General features: G+C 39.3%; 2 protein-coding genes across 2 annotated transcripts; both read left to right on the top strand.

The window, feature by feature from the left end:
* Positions 1 to 14,437: 14,437 nt before the first annotated feature.
* Positions 14,438 to 16,919, top strand: LOC139371013 (homeobox protein Hox-C6-like). Its single transcript, XM_071111031.1, has 2 exons — positions 14,438 to 15,142; positions 15,894 to 16,919. Exons 1-2 carry the CDS (start codon positions 14,743 to 14,745, stop codon positions 16,178 to 16,180), a joined length of 687 nt encoding a protein of 228 aa, XP_070967132.1. The 5' UTR covers positions 14,438 to 14,742; the 3' UTR covers positions 16,181 to 16,919.
* A 1,989-nt stretch (positions 16,920 to 18,908) lies between these two features.
* LOC139369788 (homeobox protein Hox-C5-like) lies at positions 18,909 to 21,854 on the top strand. The gene is made up of 2 exons (XM_071109054.1): positions 18,909 to 19,563; positions 20,525 to 21,854. The coding sequence occupies exons 1-2, from the start codon at positions 19,056 to 19,058 to the stop codon at positions 20,737 to 20,739; spliced, it is 723 nt and encodes a 240-aa protein (XP_070965155.1). The 5' UTR covers positions 18,909 to 19,055; the 3' UTR covers positions 20,740 to 21,854.
* Positions 21,855 to 23,859: the final 2,005 nt, after the last annotated feature.

Raw genomic sequence — 23,859 nt, 5'->3', positions numbered from 1 at the left:
ACACGATCACGACTCGCAGGTTAAAATATCAAAACAAACTCTGAACCAATTACATAAATTTTGGGACAGGTCGAAAAGCATTAAACATTGTGTCAATTTAGCTAGCTAGCTTGCACTTGCTAGCTAATTTGTCCTATTTAGCTAGCTTGCAGCTAGCTAATTTGTCCTGGGATATAAACATTGAGTTGTTATTTTGAAATGCACAAGGTCCTCCACTCCGACAATTAATCCACGCATAAAACGGTCAACCACATCGTTTCTATTCATCTCTCCTCCTTCCAGGCTGTTTCAACTTTGAACTTATATGGCGATTGGCATCTAAACTTTCATAGTATTACCACGATGACCGACAGCGCAGTTTGTCTTTCAGTCACCCATGTGGGAATAACCAATGAGGAGAAGGCACGTGGGTATCTACTTGTATAAACCAATGAGGAGATGGGAGAGGCAGGACTTGCAGCGCGATCTGCGTCACAAATAGAACTGACTCTATTTTAGCCCATGGCAACACAGACGCTCGTTGGCGCGCACGAGCAGTGTGGGTACAATAACTGAATAATATAGATTTCTAAATTGATTTTGCAACGCTCGCGCAGCGGTGTAGTCAGGGTGTAACAAACACTTAGTACTTTTTAAAAACACTTTTAACATAGGCCCAAGCCTTGTTGTTACCTCATATTCCAGCGATAATGCATTGAATTATGCCTGGGAAGAAAATACTTCAATTCTCTCAACTTGCCCATTGGCTCAACCATTGGCTCAATTTACTCCAAGGCAACCAATTTGACAAATTAGCCCCCACAGCTACAATGATGCACTTTCATGCTAGGTTTAGGACCTCATATTGAAGCTAAGAGAGACCCTAACTAATGTATAAAACAATCTTAAAATGATCTACTTTGGTTTAGATAGAAGCACCATGAAAACTCTATAAATTCATTTGACTTGGTGAAAATCAGTTTTTCGGACCTAACTTGCTTACCACTTTTTCCGTGGGGTTTCTTCCTCCACAGACTCCATGAAATTATGACCTCTTCCTAAATATTTGGTCAAATTATACATTTTGTGTATGGTTTCCTAGAAACAAGGGTGGCTCAATTTACTCCTTTAGGTCAATTTACCCCACTCTCCCCTATCTTAAATATAGCGAAGATATGTTTTTATCACAACCTTGTTTTCATTCAGCTCAATGTATGAAGGTGTGGATACGGGATACACCCGCTAGCCTGTACTGCTAGTGGGTAAGAGAAAATGTTTGTTTGAGACACAATTCATGTAAGGAGTTATTTGACCAATCAGCAGAGACTGTTTTGGTACATAGAAAGTGTTTGCTCACCTAAACTCTTGCCTAGGCCTTCATTTCCAATGCATGTAGATGCGTAAATATGGAATATCCATTTGGGTACTTCCTACCTAGGTACTAGGTGCCAAAAATATAATTGTTTGTGTGCACGTTCGTGCTTGCGCACAGAGCTATTCTTGTTTGAGGCCTGCCTGTATAGAGGTTGGTGACATTATATACAGACTGGCATCTGCCTGGGGCCTCCAAATTCCTGTCTGCCCTGTGTAGGGAAAACAATCGGTGCTGACGTTGGTTACCGAATTTGCACACAACACCTTTTTCAAACGCAATCTTCTTGTTGTCTGCTTGTTTAAAGTCCATTGCAAAACTAAATTTAAGAAAAGTACATGTCTAAAGATGTATTTTCAACATGACCTGCTCCCAAGCGTTCTCATTACTATCGTTAGCCAAGTGAGTGAGTGCTAGCAAACTACCAACTAGAACATTAAGGGTGCGTTCATAAATTGATTCTGGCTATCTACTCCGATTTCAGAATACTCTCGTCTGAGTGTGCCAGAGCGCAGTATAGCTGATTAATTTACGAACGCGCAACATCTGTTGTATATGACCGGTGTCAGTAAATGTTGGCATTTAAAAAATATGTTGCCAGCAGCATAGTTAGTCACCAACACTAGACAACATGAAAACAGCCTAAACAGGTCTGCTAGGGCGAGTAAAATGGTCAGAGTGAGGTGTTCTCTCATTTGTGTCTGGAAGGCCAACATGAGCCAATTAGCTTGGGTGCTTGACTGCCGTTGTGAGGTCAGAACACTCGAATCAACCCTACTCCTCGACCAGAGCATCCTGTGTGCGCTCTGAACTCTCTGAGAGCGAAGCATTAAGAGTGTTCATAAATTCAATCTGGAGTTTCAGAGTGCGCTCTGGGGGTTTGTCAATTCAGAGCCTTGTCAAATTGTCCGTATGTAAATTCAGAGCGTTTCACTCTAGTCAGAGCGTACACTGGACGCTCTGGCGGGTTGATCCGAGAGTTCTGACCTCAAAACGGCAGTCAAGCACCCAAGCTAATTGGCTAATGTTGGCTAGCTTGCTAGCTGCTTCTAGACACAAATGAGAGAACACCTCACTCTGACCATTTTACTCTCCCTAGCGGAGCTGGTTAGGCTGTTTTCATGTTATCCAGAGTGTTGGTGACTGTAACTGTGCTGCTGGCAACAATTAGCTTTTTGCCGACGTTTACTGACACAGGCCATATTCAACTGGTGTTGAGCATTGTAAATTCATAAATTATGCTGCGCTCTGGTACACTCCAACGAGAGTGCTCTGAAATCAGAGTAGATAGCCAGAGTGAATTTACAAATGCACCCTATGAATGTATGAATGGACAATCTGACAATGCTCTGAATTTACCAATATCCAGAGCCAATCTGAGCACACTCTGGCACTCCAGAGTGAATTTACAAAATAACTATACAGCTACAAGTAGTGAGTGGAGTTACAAACGGACTACACTAAATTAGTTAAATATCTTACCAGTGTTGAAATATTTTCAACACATATCTGCTTGTAGCCTACTTAGTTGGACACCTGGTCCCCACAAATTCCCACTCTCCACACCAAATTGTCTGAAGCCACAGGGCTTTTCTCTTAGGTTCTATTTCCCAACCTGGGAGCATTGCAAACCGTAGGTCGGGATTTTTTAACCTGCTTACATGTACAACACAGTTGCTTTTTGGCCTTTTTTTTGTTATTTCTGTATAACTAAATACCAACTACGAAGTTGGCTCTTTTACAATGTGGGTCAATGGGACATCATATTTGTTTTCCCCAATTTGTGGGCGTGGTCAAGGGGAATTTCTCCTTATGGCTTAAATACCGACTCGGTGTATAGCTGTCCGGATGCATGGAAAGATTAACACCATGCATGTGTTTTGAGGGGACATTTTCCATGTATTTTGGAGTCAAAAGTCTACATCGCGCCTACCTCTTCAACACATCATCACCACTATACAATTTAGAGGTATACAATCACTAGATAGCTTAGCTGTATTTTATCTCAATCTCAATTATCTCAGTTATAAAAGGACAGTCGGCTAGAATATTAGAGTATTGGGCCAACAATACTTTAGGTTTCGGATAAACTGTATTATGTAAATAGTTAGAATTAGACTATATTACTGTAGTGTATTGTTTGAAATAGGTTGGCCTGTTGTTTTTTGACCAGTAACGGAAATGCAAGTGCAAATGTCTCTTTTTTTATGGAAAGATAAATATCTGTGTGGGCTTTTATGTGTATGTTTTATTCCCTTGTATTCAATACGTTATTATGAAACCATTGGAGTAGGCTACAATGCAAGATGTTTGTAATGTGTTACCTATTTAAATTCAATCAAAACATATAACCTACTCAGAGTAGATGATGTAAGAAATCATATAGTCTACACATAGGCCTACTTGTTTTCAGAAATAAACTGCAGTCTACAGGAAAAAATACATATTCATTTAAATGTTTAGTTATTTTAAGCCTATAGGTCTTGTCTAACAATTTCCTAATATCTTTTTATGTTTTTGTTGTTTTATCGAGCTTAAACAAAATATATTTGTAACCAGCGCAGTGTGACAATTGGAATAGGGTGCATAGCCTATGCATATTTTTACCTCATATTTTATTTAACCTTTATTTAACTAGGAAAGTCAGTTAAGAACAAATTCTTATTTACAATCATGTCCTACCCAGGCCAATCCCTAACCCGGACGACGCTGGACCAATTGTGCGCCGCCCAATTGTGCGCCGCCCTATGGGACTCCCAACCACGGCCGGTTGTGATACAGCCTGGAATCGAACCAGGGTCTGTAGTGACGTCCCAAGCACTGAGATGCAGCTGCGCCACTCGGGGCCCCCACTGTGTTCATTTGTACAGATGTGATGTTTATTTTTTATAAGCCTCAATATATTTTTTCAAACCATCTCTTCGATTAAGATAAAAAGGACACATAGCCATAGCCTGCAACAACAACTCAAGAACAGCTTCTGAGAAGTCCATATGTTCTTGTTTTATCCTTAATTTGATTTACTTTTAAGAATAAAAAGACTCACCATGTCAATCAACGCCGCCACAGTCAGATGTTCATATGGCTTCTTAACTAAACAAGGCTCTTAACTTATAGTAAAACTATCTTGACTTGAGGTTCTCAGGCTAGATTTAGCCAATTCTATATGTTTACTGCTGTTTACTGCCGAAATTCCGGAAGTTTTCTGTAGAGTGACAATTGTCAATGAGCATTGTCTACCCGTCTCCCTTTGTACTTTATATTGCCGTGAGGGAAGACTACTTCCATAATAAGGTCGTAACCACCTGAAAACTTTATAGACGACATAAACTCGCCAGTGTCTCTGTGTTAACTTCTGACCCACTCCTGGCGCTTTCAGTGTTGTCCTCCACAAGCAATATGATTGTCTGGTTTTCTCTATTTTAAGCAGCGGAGGAAAACTTAATACACAGTTATATAGACAATTAAGACTCATATTAGCTATTTAATTTTTTAAAAGTCCGCCCTACCCCAACTTTGATGTATTTATTTTGCTGACTTATTTCACGTGGGCTGAAATGTATTTACAATGTAAATAAATAAATCGAGAATCACCAACACACATAGCCTATTCATTGTTTTCAGTGTTCAGTGTTATCAATGATGGCCAATCTTGAGTTATCCTCCATTGCTAATTCACTGTGCACACAAAGAATGTTCTCCAAATGTCGTTTGTTCAGTAACAAAAATGGACTCGCAAATGTCAGAAATAATAATGCAGGTGGAAAGAGGAATATGCTTAATGTGAAGGCCGCATGCATCTTTAATCCTTCGAGGTCAAGTGAACACCTTCATTACAAAAGGCTTAATAATAATGGTTAACAATATAGACTTATATCATTAATTATATGATAGCTATACAGACGTACGAGTTACCAGACCCGGTCTCAAATATGCATAGTGAAACTGTGTTCCTTTGTACAGATGAGAAGTTTATTGTTAAATGGGTGTGGTGCAACATGTTTCTCCCTCATTTAAGACACATATCCCAATGTGCTCACAGAGCCAACAAAATGTATTGGATGAACGCATGAATACATATCAGGGCTGGTCTCACTATGGTTGTTATAATAAAATGGTATACAGACCAACTTGCAATATAGGCTACCCAATATGATTATAATCAAATCAATTAGGCTATTTCGATTCGAAGAGTTAGACAATATTGTCGTCAAATCAAATGGTCACATGCATTTGTTACTGTTCCGGAGAATAATGTTTTCATGCAAATATATACAATATTTGTATTAATAAATATTTTAACTGGTCTCCATAATTTACAGAATGAACTGCTCCTATTGACCTGGGATGAGGGTACAGCATGCGCGCGCAGTTTGTCGCAGCTATGTTTATGCGCATGTGTGCGCATGTGGAGGGGTGTTTGGTGCGTCTGCTGGATACAACAGCGGTGTAAATGCAGTATTATGCTGTGTCTTAAATAATTGTCAACACATAGTATCGCCATAGGTCTTGGCTACCGTAATGTAGTGGTTGTTTGAGTACTAGGCTATCAGCATCTCGGACCGATATTCGACTGGAGTTTGATGTTCTGCACATGTAGGATATGTGACTGTTACTGTTTCAGAGGTAGGAGCAAAGAAAAACAGAACCAAATTAAAGTATATAGGACTAGACTGGCTGTACAATTGCGTAAAGGGTGGGACAACAGTAAGGAACGAACGAGGAAATGGAGAAGGCTAGCTTTCATCGCCACAATGCATGAGATGTGAGTTTCTGGAGTTGCTGAGTTTATTCCACAAAGATAGTGAAGTGTCTTTATGAAGAAGGAAATATATAGAGAAATGGGTCGGGGACGAAGGGGGCGCAGCGCATTTCTGGTTGTTCGGTGGGAAATTTGCAGCTAATAAAAGTTTACGACTGAATCGGAACTTGGATTGGCTGTAGATTGTCATGTGACTCCCCTCGATGAACATGAACTTTGATTACTAGCATCCTCAATCGATACACGACTTGCCCGTCTAAGCAACAGCATTTTTCGCGTGCTATACATGAATATGTTTTATTTTGCAGCACACTTACATGTTTAGCCATCCTATTTCACTGCTACCCCCCCCCCTCTCTGACTTTATTGCTTCCCGTCCCTATTCAGCTCTCTCTCTCTCTCTCTCTCTCTCTCTATCTATCTCTCTCTCTTTCTCTCTCTCTCTCTCTCTCTCTCTCTCTCTCTCTCTCTCTCTCTCTCTCTCTCTCTCTCTCATCGCTGTTAAGTCAGAAGTGGAGCAAGAGTAGTCTACTCGGTTCCCGATAGTGTATTGTGACACTTCAGAGCCCGAATACCCTTCCTTTCGTTCTACAGAGTTAAACAGAATACCAGCCACTTATAGGATATTAAAAAGTTGGGTTCGTCGGTCTTCTTGGTTTCCCTCCCGCCCTCGTAACAGCTGGACCAGTGAACGTGAGTCATGTAGTGGCAAGGAGAACGTGGGTAAGTTTGGGTTTCAACGGTCCTTATTAGTTTAAAATGAATCTAATGGTCTGTGGCCCATCGGATGGATCTAATGATGTTATATATATATTTTACTAAACGGGGAGTCAATGCAGAAGTTGACCAAATCATGCATATTATGTATGCTATGCTTATATTGACACTGTGAGGTCTATGGTCTATGGACATAAGGGTTTGGCCTGATATAGGTATAAATATTGTAACGTCAGTCTACTTGTTCGTGTAAATATCAAATGCAAAACAAATTGTGTAGTAGCCTATATATTATGGTTTAGTAATAAGCTACACATTCTGCCGTTGTAATACAAAAGAGTGTCTATTAGGCTTTATTTTGTTATATAATTAATATTGGTTTGTGGAGTTGAATTAACTTTTTTGGACCTGAGCCTCCATCTCTCAAAGTTTTAGTGAAAGGCCAATACATCTGCAAGTGGAACTGTTCCTAGTAGCTTGCTGTAACCCATGTGAGCAATCATTTTGGTTCTGACAGAAATAGTCATGAGGGCCAATGTGCATCATGGGGCGGCAGAGTAGCCTAGTGGTTAGAGCGTTGGACCGAAAGGTTGCAAGTTCATATCCCCGAGCTGACAAGGTACAAATCTGTCGTTCTGCCCCTGAACAGGAAGTTAACCCACTGTTCCTAGGCCGTCATTGAAAATAAGAATTTGTTCTTAACTGACTTGCCTAGTTAAATAAAGGTAAAATAAAAAAACACCAGGACTAACTTGTTGTAATGCTTATTGTATCATACCATAGAAAGTAACTGGTACCTTGTGGCGTGGGAGTGTATTGATGCCTGGGATAGTTTACACATTGTTCCTATTACATTTGAGCTACTTGTTTTATTTAAAGGAAAATTCCACCCCAAAACATTTTTTTTTGTATTTGTTTCATTAGTCCATTGTTGAAATGGGCCAAAAATGTTTTGCTTGTCAGCAATCAAGTTTTCTGCATGTGTAACTTTCAACATACAGAAATTATACCTTTTGCATCATGATGCTAAACGTAGCATCATATGATGCAAAATGCATCATACGGGATAATGATAATATGATGCTGCGTTTAGCATATCAACAATGGACTAATGAAACAAATACAAAACAAAATTGGGGGGTGGAATTTTCCTTTAACTCTTTAATGGTACATGCCTTAAACATCAAGTGTGATGCCTTATGATACCCTGGTGTGATTCAGGAATGATGTTTTCTCAGTCTGCAGTCAAGTCAATATTTCATTAGTAACCATTCCTTATTACCAGGCCTAGGCTATTGCTTTGGCTTTAATGTTTAGGACTCGTGTCTTTAATTTGTGGCAATACATTGAGATGCGCACAGATATAGCCTTTTGTATAAACCTTCATACTGATATTATATAGGTAGGCAAAGCTGCAACACATGCGTAAATAAAAGACCCATTGTTCAGTTGGTTATTTATCTGAACCATATTGCAACATGAGCAGACAAAAGAAAAGGGGGTGTTGATGGTTCTGGTGACATTGTGGTGGTGTCATCATAACATTGTGAAAGTATTAGTTTTGTTTATTGAACTGTTAGACTTGTGTATAAAGTGTAGGCTATAATCTACATATACACTAATGAGTATTGTGTTTAATGTACGTCGTATACACTAATGTGTGTTGTGTATAATGTGTATAACGTACATACACTATTGTGTGGCCTATCAGTACAAGGAAGTTTATTTACACACACTTAATCATCATGGATCACCAAAGCCAAACACTTTATTTAGTTAGACATTGGATAGCCTCAGTCAATAACTTATCACAGCAATACAACATCAAACATGTTATAGTTTTTGTCATGAACAGCAAATAAGCAGTGGAATGTGGCAATACCCTACCAATGCAGGCCCAAACCTCTTTTCTCACACCTAATTTGCATTACATTCAACACTGCCATCTAGTGTTCAATCACAACACCTCACTGCCAATAAACTGTGTGATCCATACCGTGAGTACATGTGGCATAGGCCTATTGTCAATAGTGTATGTCCAGTCACGTTAGTTTTATCTAATTAGATGTTGACTATGACACAATATTGGACAAAATAATAACATGATGATGTTTCCGTAGCCCACGGTAAGCTGCAATAAGTGTTGTTTGCACTGCTCCCTATATACCCTGTATGAAATAGTTTGGGCTGGCTCTACGTTTTGGGGCCCTAAGCAAGGTTTGGTTGGGGGGGCCCACCTTGGGGGCAAAACATTATAGTGGCCCCCATCCTGACGATGGAGAGAAAAATGTACATTTTATAGTTCATTTTCTGCAATTGTACACATTTTGAAGTGGGGCGTAGAGAAAATGTTGCAGTTTAAATGCAAGTTTTTGGCAGTTATACACATTTTGCCATGGGGCGGAGAGAAAACCTTTCAATTTTATGACATATTTCATAAAATTTGACTAATTTTGCCATGGGGTGGAGAGATATTTTTGAAGTTTTAAAGCAAATTTCCTGCAATTCTACACATTTTGTAATTACTTATGTCGTGTCAATATGATATCTGAGTGAGAATGACTAATAAAATCAATGAGTCCCCCATGGCGGTCAGAGACCCTGGGCACGTGCCCTGTGTGCTGGTCGGTATTCGGCCATGATTACTACAAGTTTAGATGGCTGGCTAGACTAACTACCAACTTCCGATGCACAACTAAATTTAGAAATTGCACCTGGGGTATTTTACTACTCAATAGTAAATTGAGACCTGACTGAGTTCCTTTTTGGGGTGGTCAGGGCCCCCTAGCGACCGGGCCCTAAGCGACCGCTTATGTTGCTTATACCTGGAACCGGCCCTGCAAATAGTAGGGCCTATTTTAAAGATTCGTCTTAGGGACCTACGCTTTTGCACCAGCTAATGGGGATCCTAATAAAATAACAAAATATGACACATGGCAAAGACCTTGTGACTACAATGCAGCAACCAACAACCCAATGGCTTTACCATACTAAATTGCCATTCCTTGCCAGCAATAAGGGTTGAAGACTTATTCCTATTAAATAATAATAAGTTGTATTATTATTATAGCTTCTGTTGTTGCTTTCACAGTTCTTTTTTTACTCAAATGAGAGCCAGGTGCTGCTTGGCTTTGTTTGGGATTTACCTTGCCTGTAATTATTACCAAGAAGACAAGACCACAATTTAGTAGCCCTTTAAATGCCTCCCATGTAAAAAGAGTGGGCTGCAGTCCGTTACCTGCAAGCTATAGAGTTTTGTCGCTTGCCAAGAAATGGGTCAAATAGCTGCAGCATATAGGAACCATAACCCTGACCCGAGATAGGCGCACAACTCACATTTTCCCGTAAATCGTGGATTGTCAGATAAATATATTTGCGTAAATTCAGGTTGATGCGCGCAGATGTCCTGTTAACTAGTCATCCAAAACATGTGTCTTGTGCTAACCACACACAACGTTTGCCATGACCAAATTGTCCCTTAACGACTATTATATTTGACCTCAATAAATTCGGAACTATAGTTTAAGAAAATGTACTTATATTTCCTCTGCCATTTCCTTTACAATATTGTGCGGGACGAATGTCCACAAACGTGTTGTTATTTTGATGGAGGATTGCAGCAGATCCTTTTTATTGTTCCAGTTCTTGGGCCTCCTGGAGTTTATCCAAGGACACGTGCGTTCAGATGATCTTTCCGCAGAGCTGCAGAGAGGGAGAAAAAAATGGGAGTGGGGGGTGTAAGGTTATTAAAGGTTATGGCCTCACAGTCAAGAAGTGAGGACACTTTGTAGGCCTGTCTCTAAGGGAGAAAATATCGTCACAAACACTTGGCATGCATGCCTGGCATTTAGAAAATGTCATCATACACAACAAATGTGTAGGCCTATAGCCTACTTGTAAATAGACTACAACAGGCGTTCATAAACATTCTACTCAACAACAGCAAAAGTACAATATTAATTAAGAGTAAATATTTATTCGAGTAAACAAATTTCATGCCAAAATAAAATGATGGGCATCTAGATAGGTAGACTAATATTTGGCTGCCACCAAATAAAACCCAAAACGCTGCACTAAAAATGCAAGGCCTAGGCGCTAGGCGCACCCTGTCCTAGTGCGGTTGTTTTCATTGCAGTTTATTGTTCATTTATTGTGCCGTAAAAGCAGGGTGCTATTGACTATGCGCTTGACTTCTCACCTTCACATGGCACCTGATCAGGTAATTGGTATAAAAAAAACAACTCCACCCATCATAGGGTAAAGACACATTTTAAACCTTTATATTTACATGAGCAGGCCTTCAATATCTTGCTTTATTTGGTGATTCCCTTAGTCAAAATACAAAAATGAATGGTTCAAAATATTTAGATATTGTTGAGGGATATCAATTGTAAATCGCGAGTGTAGGCCTGCATTTGTTTGGTAGGCTATTGGTCCTAAAAAGCAGATGGTTATGATACCCCGTCTGCTATAGTGCTTTATTAAAATAATCAGAATAAGCATGTCATTTAATAAAAATAGCATAATGATAGTAATCATTTTTTTCAAAGACTTTTGTTTAGGGATATTTTGCCCGTGCAAAAAATATAATATTATAATTTAGCGATGAGTTTCAAGACTATTTCAGCATTACACCAGTAATAGCGCATTGAATATAATCTAGCTTATAATACGGATATCATAATTGTTATTATCAGTGAAGTCTAGTTGTTTACTTACCAATTCTATTTGTGCTACTGGCACAAGAGACAGAGTTAGAGTTGCAATACTGTATCTGCAAATAATAATGTAGCACAGAACAAAATTCTATAATATTCAGGACGACAATTGGAGCCTTATTTATGTCCGATTCGTTTTTTGTCTGGTTCAAATTGTAGGCTATACCTCCATACCTCCAAAGGACATGAGTGACCAGCTGTTTTTTTCCGTGCAAATGCCAGACTGTTTTCCACAAAGGGTGCAATAAAACACTTCCCCATACACTTCCACTTCCACAGTACAATAAAACCGCTCTCTACCTCTCCCCAACCCAATTCACGTTTCCTTCACAGAAAGCGCATCAACAACGTCGGCCTATGTTGTTAACGCGAAGTATAGAGCACGGTGCCTATTTTTCTATTCGAAAGATATAATCTACTCAACCTAATATTGTGTGTATGGTGGGGGGGGGGGGGGGGGGGGTCTCAGTTAATACATGTATAAATTATCTTAAGAGTTGCATGATAAACCTGGTTTACAGAGGTCAAATGTTCCATATGAACTAGTTCTCTATTCAATTCAGAGAAAGGCTCACCGATAACATCCCACTGCTGCGTTCGTCACATGGCCCACATTAAAGTAATAGCCTTTTAAAAGCATTCGGATGTAGAGATCAAAGCATGTTTGGGGAACACCACGTTTGTATCCGACAACTTCTGCCAACCCATGAGCTCATTAGTTCGATTAAACTGAGTGCGGAACTTTTATTTGGAAAGCCGAGAAGGATTGATTAGACTATGTGGATATTAATCGAATTCATCATACCTGTCATAAAAGTCCTTATTATCTTTCCCATGTTATTACAAAAAGAAAAAAAATAGCCTAATAGCAATGGCTTGTCATTCAAATCTAACTTTAGGTAGGCTGTATTGTTTACATGGAAGTCTAATAATCTGAGTTTGATATCGATTAAGACGCCACAGACACATTTGTGGCACGTTTACGGTGGGGTGGATATTTTAAAAGCAGGATTTTCGCTATATTTAAATTTGTCATCATTTATTTTATATTGTGTTGTCCTGCAATAGGCCTTTACCCTCAAATAGTCATATTTCCACCTACACACTGGCGTAGCTATTTCATCAACTAAATATCAACTATTACAGTAACAACCCTCAAATGTTCACTGCAGTATAGGCTACAGTAGTTTAATAAACTTTGCTCTCTTGCTGTTTAAGCCTATTGGCCTTGTTTGTAATAGGCCTAACATAATTTTGTGGTTTTGTCCATTATATATTTTTTAAAGGCACCGCTTGACTATCCAGTGTCTTCACTTTAAGTTTATTCTCTTTCCATTCACTAGTGCAGTTAATTTCTTTGTTGGGCTAGGATTTCCCACACGCGGATACACACAGTGCATGCAGTGGTGGAGCGTTATAGGCGGTAGACTGGAAGCTGTCATTTGTCTGCTTTTATGACTTCTGCGGCTTACACAGGCGTTAAAGACATTCTTTCGCTGTAAAACTGCAATAAACCCCCACTCTCCTTGCCCAAAGAATTCGCACTGAACAAAGGGGCAACGCGCCAAAAAAACCGCTTGTCCCAATATAAGACTTTCCTTACCTCTTCGAATAAATGTGTCGAATTTCGTGCACCAGCTCTAATCTAATTATTGTCCAAAGTTGCTATAGGACTATAGCTTAGCAGGCAACCTCATGTGTTATCAAATGTAGCATAGACCTGTCTTTTTTGATGGAGAAGCCTCAAAAGATTTTGGCATATCCTTACATGCCTGTCTATCCACAACAACGCAATTTCAGGTAAAATACAACTCAATTTATTACTCCTGTCGTGGAGGCCTATCATGACATAAGTAACAGTGATCCCATTGCATGGCGAACTATTTCGTGTAATTCCAGCTCTAATGATAAATTAGGTGTGTGTGTGTGTGTCAAAGCGCACGCTCCTGTGTTCAGTTTTCCTGTCAGCCTCTAGGCTTCAAAACAAGCCTGTGTTAGGACTTGTTTTATGTCAAACTGAAGTAACTCAATACTTACTATTTGTATTTTATTTCATAAGATTAGATAACTGTGTTATGGCCATTCCTATTATCGAATACATCAACATTCAGTCCATTCATGTAAGTCTAAAGCCTATAGCAACGTTGCTATTACAAACGATATAATTAAATGTCACCCAAACATGTTTTCTAAACTCTATTTGAACAATTTGATTAAACCCCTTTGTTTATCATAAATCATGCTTTATAATCAGTTTATAAGCTATGTATCTCACACCGAGGAAAAATATATTAATCGATGAGGGCAATATTGTCAAGACTTTTTCTAACTGAATAATTCGATCACTGTATTGCAGTTGCGGACCCTAATCTTATTTTCTCGACCCGAGAGACTTGAAAACATAACTCTCCGTCGTCTCTAAGGTCCGTCTTTAAAAAAATAACAAGAGAATGAACTCAAGTCAAATAATTGAAACAGAGCATGCTTGTCTAGCGTTAGCATCTATTTCTCTCAATAATTCAATTCTACATTTAGGCTAATTGATTAATGTGATTGTTTATGGCCAATCTGATTCAATTCATCCACTGCATGTTCTTTATACATGTATGAGCATTAGTGTTATTATTTTTGCTTCAGTATAGTACAGGCTACTGTGCAACAAAGAACATGTGTTGCGGAGACAGATTGGCAAGTATGTGACTTTGTGCGTGCGCATGCGCGCTCACGCGCGTGTGTGTGTGTGTGTGTATAAACGCTCCCTATTTATGTAGTCCGTCTTGCTGTATGTGCGCACGCATATGACAATGTATTAGCTTGCGATTGCGTTTGTGTGTGTACATGCGCGTATGTGAGAGTAGTTTCAAGCGAGGATTTTTTAAAATGAAGTAACGTTTTTTTTCTCCCTTAGTCCTCTACTCCTTGCTTTTTATTGGAGGAAATTTGGTCAGCTGACATTGTCATCTTGTCCATCCTAGAGTGAGGCTTTAGCAACAACATTCGGCTTTGTACCTTGTGTCTTTATTGGTGTCTAGAAATACATTATAAAGAAATCATTCAGCGTGCCGGTATTAAAAGATAGACTGACAGAGAAAAAAAGAGAGTGACTTAGTGTGAGAGAGGGAGAATAGAGAGAGAGGTGAGATTGTAAGGGAGGGAGGGAAAGAGAAAGAGGGAGCAAGGGAGAGAGGCAAGGTATGAATTCGTATTTCGCAAACCCGTCGCTCTCATGCCATTTAGCTGGTGGTCAAGAGGTTTTACCTAACGTGGCCCTAAACTCAACTACCTATGACGCTGTTCGACACTACTCATCCTACGGAGCCGCTGTGGCCCAAAATCGGATATATTCCTCGCCTTTCTATTCGCCCCAAGACAACGTAGTGTTCGGCTCGAGCAGGGGACCGTACGAGTATGGATCCAACGTGTTTTACCAAGATAAGGACGTGCTGCCCAGCTGTAGGCAGAGCAGTTTGGGACAAGGTGCACAAACCTCACTCCCACAGGATTACCCGTCTGATCCGGGCAGGAACGGCTCGCAGGAACAGAAGGGGAACATTCAGATCTTCCCGTGGATGCAGCGGATGAACTCTCATAGCGGTGAGTATTACCAACTCATAGAGATAAATTAGACGAGCTGGCCCGTTTTACGACTAGGGAAGCTACGTTTTATCACCCCATAAACCATTATACTACAGCAGCACCCTGTCGCCGGCAATAAAGACCTTTTATCTTCGTAGGAAATCCCTTTTGGACAAATCTCCGTCACAGTCCATCCCTATTTCCCTTAAAACAAAAGAGTTTATAGCATTTAAGTTCATCTTTTTGTGACCCATAGCAGAGTTCACGGAATTTTAAGACGAGTATAATCTCTTCAAATATTACTCAGTAGACTGGGTTCCCCTGATAGCGAAAGTGTGTGTGTGTGTGTGTTGCGTCAGTACATAGGCTACCACAACTGTTGTTTATTTAGATAATTGCAAAACATGGGCTAGCATGAAAACCGGACACGATCCTAGACTGCGAATGATTATGAATGAAGGCCTATATCGATTATTTCCGTGGGTTTTTGTGATTATGTGTGTTTGGGTAGTGCAGGGTTTCCCAAACTCGGTCCGAGGGACCCCAAGGGGTGCACGTTTTGGTTTTTGCCTACCTTTATACAAATAATCGACTCATCATCAAGCTTTGATCATTTGAATCAGCTGTGTAGTGTTAGGGCAAAATTAAACGTGCACCCCTTGAGGTCCCGAGAACCGAGTTTGGGAAACGCTGGGGTAGTGACATTGCATATAGCTTACTTTAAAATATATTTCCTGATTATGCTCATTTAAATTGTGTTTCCACTCAGGAGTTGGATACGGTTCTGACAGACGAAGAGGCCGACAAATTTACTCCCGGTACCAAACTCTAGAACTCGAAAAGGAATTCCATTTCAACCGCTACTTGACGAGACGCAGACGTATCGAAATCGCCAATGCACTCTGTCTCACCGAACGTCAGATAAAAATCTGGTTCCAGAATCGCCGGATGAAATGGAAAAAGGAAAGCAATCTAACTACGACTCTCACCGAAAGTGGTTCGGCAGGGGTGAGTCAAGACACGGGTAAAGAGGACACAGAAGAGAAGAAAGAATGAACGAGTTCCTAACTTACTATATGCATCAATCCGCCGTTCTGTGAGGATAACTTAACTACCTATCAAGTAGCCTACCTATCAACTATTGTTTGGCACAATAAAGAAACTAGTGTATTCAAATATGTGGCTGCGTTAAATGCAATGTGGACGCTACATATCTTCAGACATCAATGTTTGCCTTTTTAATTTCTTTCTGTATTGGATATGAACATTTCACCGTGACCAAATCATTTAATTCCTTACTTGACATTCCCTTATATACCCAAACTGTGTGTAACGCGAAGACATTCATCATTATATGTTCTTAAATGCTGTTTGACAGCAAAGAAAAACAGTGGTTCTCAGATGTCTATACACCTATGATGTTGGCAATATGTTTTACAAAAGTAATTGTCATAAGATGTGAAGGAAGGTATAAGTTTTACATCCGCTTGAGTAACCCATTTACGTTTTTTTTCGTTTTGCTGTTTTGTTGTACGAAAAAACTATGCTGAATAATAACGACTCACACTACCTAAATTGTTGATATGTTTGTAAATATATGTATATCTATATTACACGCCTTAGTCCTGTGAGAGCATTCGTCCGCATCCCGCACCTTCTTTGTATTAGCTAGCCTACTTTATTTGTGTTTAGATATGTACCAGTAGGCTAGCCTACATTGAGTATGTGGTCAAATCATAACTGACCGATGTGGCTTGAATTGTAGCGTTAGTTGAAAATCCGAAATAAAACAATAACAGTGATGAAGGCTATGAAATTCACTTCAAGTCATATTTAATAAAACTGTTAATAAAAAAAAGTTGTCGTCCATGTTTTTGCGCCCATCATACCATGTTGGTCTAGTTCTCAATTATAGCCCTCCATGCAGGTAAAATATGTACATTATCCTTGTTCACGTTTTTTATTCGTCATATAACAGACCCAAAGCCAGCCACCCTATCTATATAATGGTTTTTCCACGTTATCCGTGAATTCAAAGCTTCGCCACTTAAAGAAAAGAGGAGCACACTAATTTTGTCAAAGCAATGCAGTGAAGTATTTTGAATAGTCACTTCAAATAGCTACAGAAATGTTGGAAGATGTGGATGGGGAGAGTAGAGGAAAAGCAAATCCCACAATTCGATATAAAATCACCACTTGAGAGGCCTGTCTAATTGCTATGTCTAAATAGACTTCCATTTCAGCTTACACGGTATGATTTAACGTTTTCATACGTGTTATTAATAAAATAGGCCTTCTTTTTTTAGAAAACTTGTCCAGTTATGTGACTCATGTCACACACACAAGCCAATTCAAACCAGGAGATGTTGCAGTTGTTTAGATGACATTCTGTTTGCGCTCTACCTTTTCAGATAAACCAATGATGCAACTTGAATAAAGATAATTTAGGATTACTGTTATTATTATCACCATTATTATCAACGTTGGCATTATCATTCTAAGTAGGCTATCAGTCGTTGTAGGCTATACAATTACGCACAATTACTCACGTCGATTTCGAATTCTGGCATACCTGCCTTATCGAGAAAATTGTTCCTGGTGGTCAGTCAAGCCATTTAGAAAACAATTCCAGATAGGCCTAAAATACGATATGAAACATATAGTGAACAAATGTGTACTTACAGTATAGCGACCCAAACAAGTAGGATGTTCTCATGCATTGCTATTACGTTGACTGAATATCATTTTGGCCAAAGTAATATGCCATAGCAATTGATTGTTTAGCCCATTAAAATGTGTATTATTACATTTTATTACCATTATCTGTTTATTGTGAAAAACAATTGAATAAATGCTACTGACAACCCACTTGGCACACACGGGTTGAATCAACGTTATTTCCAAGTTGAACCAACGTGGAATTGACGTTGAATTTATGTCTGTGCCCACAGGGCATTTTGTGCAAAGTTGTGGTCAGACATTATATAGCCACCAATGATGCTGCCTATTCTATTGCCTTTTATAGTTTGGAGACCAACTGCCTGCTCTATGCTACACTTTCAAGGATGATTTTATACCTATAGGTTGCTGGATCGAATCCCCGAGCTGACAAGGTAAACAATATCTCGTTCTGCCGCCGAGCAAGGCAGTTAACCCATTGTTCCCCGGGCGCCGAAGACGTGGATGTCGATTAAGGCATCTCTCTGATTCAGAGGGGTTGGGTTAAATGCGCAAGACACATTTCATTTAAAGGCATGCAGTTGTATAACTGACTAGGTATCCCCCTTTCCTTATCCCCCTTTACTATCGGTAGTTTTGGTAGTAATCAATTAGTTTGTCTGCAACTGGTTATAACAAACTTTGACATTAGGCCTTCAATGCAGTTCTATCCTATGACAAAAACATGTTATATGCAGATACACACCACACAAATGTTGTGTTGTTGTTGCCAGGTAGATTACTACATAGTTTGCATGTGGGGGGGCTTGTGTGTTTTATGGCCTTATCCATCCCTGGCACCAGGTGACGCTCTCGGCCTTTCGTCCAGCACTGCACCGCCAGTGCCCCAACAGGGTCCCCGCTGCCCAGATATCAGGCGTTTCTCCTATTTCCATCAATAACCTCCAAGTGTGATCTAACCAAATTTATGACTGGCCGATACGAGCACGTGATTATTTTTAAACATCCCATATTTGGGCAATGGAGAAAAAAATAAAAAATCACCCACCTATAAATCGTGGTCATTTTTAGGATAAAACCCCATGAACTTCAAAAGAGCTACAAATCAAACGCAATAATAATAACAAACCGTTACAACTGCTATCTGTGGGCCTACATATTTTTACAATTATCGCGTTAAATAAAAACTTGAATGCAATAATTGAGTCCATATAAATGCTTCCATTTCGTTTCCTTAGCGTTTTCTCTTGAAATGAGCTCTTACGTAGCCAACTCATTGTTTAAGCAAACTCACGAGGCGTCAGCCTTCGCTTTGCACAACCATGGATACGGCTCTAGCTCCGAACTCAACGTGTCCGGCTACTGTGGTTTTGGAGGGCATGATCACCGGGGGTCATTCGCGTCCCCACCGTCCTCGAGCTCCCTTGGCATGGTAGAGATGAACTCTGGGCTGCATGGCAATCCTGGCGACCTTACACCACGACCAGAGTCTTCCACAGGAGACGCTTCCCAGAGACGCCACATGAACGAGCAGACAAGCCGCCAGGGTTCTCTAAATCTCGGACTGTATTGTCGCAAACCCGAGACGGACTCGGATTTCAGGGAAATGCATATATGCAAGACTCAAACAGGCGAGATCAAAGTCGTAAGTTTGCAACCCGTCCAGCCAGTAAGACAAGGAAACAATTCTACTCAGCCACAAACCAGCGAACCGCAACCACAAATATATCCCTGGATGACGAAACTACACATGGGTCACGGTAAAGTTGCATGTATATATTTTCTTTATTTTGTACAAAGGGAAGTTTCTTTCTCACACCCTCTCTCCTCCATGTGTGTCTCTATTTTTACCCTCCTGAGTCCATTCACAGTTTTTCTTTCTTGAGTTTTATAGGCTGTATTCGGAAATAATAAAACTCGCAGTCGTAAATTTTATGACAAAGTCATCAATTGCTCGTAAAAATGTCCTGTTACACCGAAGAAGCGATCTGCGTCCAAATTTATGACAGGGTAATTGGATAAGGGAGACACAAGTCCCTTAAAAATCTCAACAAACAATCAATGTTTTCATTCTACTTTATTTAGAATCCAAACAAGATAGTATGATAAGTAGGCCTATGCTTATTTTGAGGAGAGTTGAAGGGTGAGATTGTGGATTTCACTGTGCACTTTAACTGAACGTTTATAACATTTGAATAGTCTACTTACTTGCCATGGCAACTTATTTTGTGTTATGTAAGAGGGCATGTATCAAATAATATTTCTGTAACTGTAACGACCTTGTTCTTGTTTTAGTTGTAGTTATAATAATAATGTTTATTATAATAACAATAATATTATTAGTAATAAGCCTACTAGTAATATGCTTCCATTGTAGTTTCATTGAGTGAACCCGAATGGCCACCTTTTTGCCTGGGTTTTGGTAACTCACGCAGCTCCACATTGATTACCATTTATCCAGCCATCCAGCTGTCCTCATATAGGCTATATTCATTAAGCCATACAGTAACATTCAAATGTTAAAGTAATCTTTAACATGAGGATATAGTCACAGAAGAGGCTGTGTTTTGCTATTCATTCTTATTAATTGATATGCTACAAGTCATTGCATGTCCATTGACAAGTTAAGACATATTTTAAGTGATAATGTTGAGAATGTTTCTATGAATTGTCACATTTCCAGTGTGGTCACAGATTATTTTTCTCTCAATTACACTCCAGAGGCTGACGGTAAAAGGTCAAGGACGAGTTACACGCGCTACCAAACTCTGGAGTTGGAGAAAGAGTTCCATTTCAACCGGTATCTGACGCGTCGTAGGCGTATCGAGATCGCCCATACTCTCTGTCTGAACGAGAGGCAGATCAAAATCTGGTTCCAGAACCGACGAATGAAGTGGAAGAAGGACTCAAAGCTTAAAATTAAAGAGTCAATCTAAAACATGGAGCCATTTTCAAACGTTATCAACGTTCCTTAGAGATGTCATTCAAAGACTGTCAGCACCACCCATGTTTCCAAACAGCGACTTTTGTGATGCGATGTTTCAGTGTGATGACAAATATTGAACATTCTTCGATTATGGATCTGATTATGTAATATACCTGTCATTTGGTTTGAATGTTGTATTGTTTTATTTTCTATCTTTGAATATGTACTTGTTCAGCAGAGTCTTATATAACATGTGAGAATAGAAACGCTTGAAATATATTAATTAGCGAAAATTGTAACATTTCACCACTTACCTTTTTTTTACCTTGAAGTATTTTAAAGCTGAACGTTTTATTTTTATTATCGTATTACTACTGTACTATCACTATTGTTTTCTTCGTGAGAGGTGCCTATTATTTATATAAAAAACAACAAGGTAAATAAATTCCTTGTAGTTTATCTTCAAATTCCTTAAGTATTTATTTTCTGTTTGTGTTTTTTACCAGCCCCGTTTAAACAACGGTGTAACATAGAAACATTTTAAGATGTAACATAGAAACATTTGAGTAAATTGCGAGGGCTATATCATTCTGTGATTGTATTTAAAATAGTCCACATAAAATGATTGGTTTGGGAGATAAAGTGTCGTGAGAACAGTGATATACTTAAACCTTACTATACATTTCGTAGTTAACATGTATACTGTGAATGGTTTCCTCATCTGAAAAGGTATATTGTATTAGGCTACCTAACTTGCCAGTATAGGCAGGGGCTTCATATTTGGGGGAAACATAACATTTGGCCTGATTGTTGACTAAGATCTGACCTAATGTGCCAAGTATGATCATGGGATTTGTTTTTAAACCTCAGCATTATATTTGTCACAAATCATTACTAGCAATTTAGAATATTTTGTAAAACACGAAAAATACATGTAGTGGCAGATTACAGCTGAGAATTGGGCAATAGCCCAACATCCTACATGTCCTGCAAATTTCACATTACTTGGGAACATGGGCAAACAAAAAGACAATCTGTAGTCTAGAATTTATGTAGGCCTAATGTGTAACTTATGTTCACTTCAATAATGATTCATTATTAATGTACCTAAGGTTTGAAAGTGAAGACCACAGACGTGGTATTGTTTTTCTTCTGAAAACGTATCTCTCCAACTAATGTGAGATTTTGGGTTGACATAAAGGTTGTCATGAGGCAAGAGACTCATGTCCACAATGAGTAGCTAACAGTTAAACAATTTTCTCGTTTCCGGCGGCTGCCACAAAGCACACAAGTGTCAGAACCTTTTCTCATATGCTACACGGTTATAATTCCTCACATATACAACTTTGAAGGCCTTGTAGGTAAAACAAATTCACATATTACATTTAACATATTCTTGACCAAGTTTCTTTTCACTTTTTAGAAATAATAATAATCTATTGAGTGGTTTAATGGAGGATGATCTTCTGGAACGAAATGCACTTGAATGACCTATATTAACTAGAACAGTTAGCACCATACTATAGCTTAGATTTAAACTTGCTCATCTTGATTATAGATAGCTGAAGTTTAATCTTTGAAGTGGACTGAAATCTTGAGGAGAAAGGCATTCGTGCTATGTTTGTGTTTCAAGTAATGAAATAAAGATGGGTGAATTTGGGGGGAAAAAAACAGCGTCGTATGTGCTTCATATTACAACTATGTCTTTTGAATGTGTCACGGGGAAACCGGGGTGCGGGAAAGTATAATGGTATACTGGAACTTTGTGCGGCTAATTCAGTAGCGGTTTGATTAGCCAACTCCAAGAAGAAGTGGCAGTTTTTTTTTTGTCTTTGGCCCTTAGCAGTTCTCAACGTGCTCGCTGGTTCACTGTCAGGCTCCACTTCCTTAGTAATTGTTTACAGTACAGACGGATGCCTGTAAAACTTTATGGCCCGGTCGTGTCATAAAACTTTACAGCTTTCCCTAACACCGCTCAAACAACGACAGTTGTTTTCTGTCTAGCGAAACAGATGCACTTTCAGGAAGGCTCTGAATACAGGAGAAAACTCTATTTCCATTTGATGTAACCAATCTGTTCATTTTGCTAAAATAGTAACTTAATCACCCAAGATTGACAAAATGACTATCATTTTCCCAGGGAAAATAAAACTTTTAATCAAAATCCCAAGCAGCAGTTGAACTAGAAATATATTATTATCTTAGGCTATTTCCAGGAACATTCAACACAATATCTAACTTATGTGACAACGTAAAAGCTTTCTCTTGTCGTTTTGAATGATCCACCAACTTTGGACCCGAAACTATCATTTATCATTTATTTGATCTCAAAACTGGTCCAAACATGATTTCTTCCTTAATGTCACATGTTGTCCATATCAAAGTTTCTGACGGAACTTTTCGATCAAAAACACATTTATGGAGCCACCTTTGAGCGAAACATGCACTAAAGTATCACTTTTGCATCGATCATTTAAAAAAACGCTGGTTATAGAGCATTCTGGTTTGGTGTAATTATTAGGGTCAACTATCTTGTATGTCTGTAAAAGTAGCCTACATGCCTTCCCTCCATGATCCTACACCGGGAGCAGTATGACACCATGTAACAAATCCTCAGGAGGAACCTCTGTAGCAGTCATCACGCAGCATCAACCTTGCTGTCTCAAACATATCAACACAGGTAAACAGTGCTGGACAACCCCTCCCCTCCTCAAGCCCTTTCACATGTGAAGGAGTCCTTTCCACAAGAGGATAAGCTGGTGTATACCTTGCAGTCTTCTGCAACTTCTTGGTACAGTATTTCCCCAACACTGTTTACATGTCAAACCCTGTTCCATGTCAGAAAGAATGAAACAAACATTACTCACCTCTTCATTATTGTGGTTATAGTTCCCCCAAGAAGTCGTACGTCTGACATACCTATCGGTTATGTCAGTTTCAGACTTGACGCGTAGAGTAGTTTTTTTTTGTTCTATTGGATAGCTTGCTTTTTAGTTTCCGTCTGTCTGTCTTTTGTACTTTTAAACTTTTGGAGGTTGTGTATGCAGAAGGGCCTAGGGCGCTGACCCTGAGTGGCTCGCGGGGAACACGTGATGCCATTAAAGTAAGTTTTATGGTTTGGGAGAGCTGA

The sequence above is a fragment of the Oncorhynchus clarkii genome, chromosome 17, assembly GCF_045791955.1.
Source record: "Oncorhynchus clarkii lewisi isolate Uvic-CL-2024 chromosome 17, UVic_Ocla_1.0, whole genome shotgun sequence".
NCBI lineage: Eukaryota > Metazoa > Chordata > Actinopteri > Salmoniformes > Salmonidae > Oncorhynchus > Oncorhynchus clarkii.
Note: the sequence above shows the minus strand (reverse complement) of the source record. Positions and strands in the feature narration are given on the sequence as shown.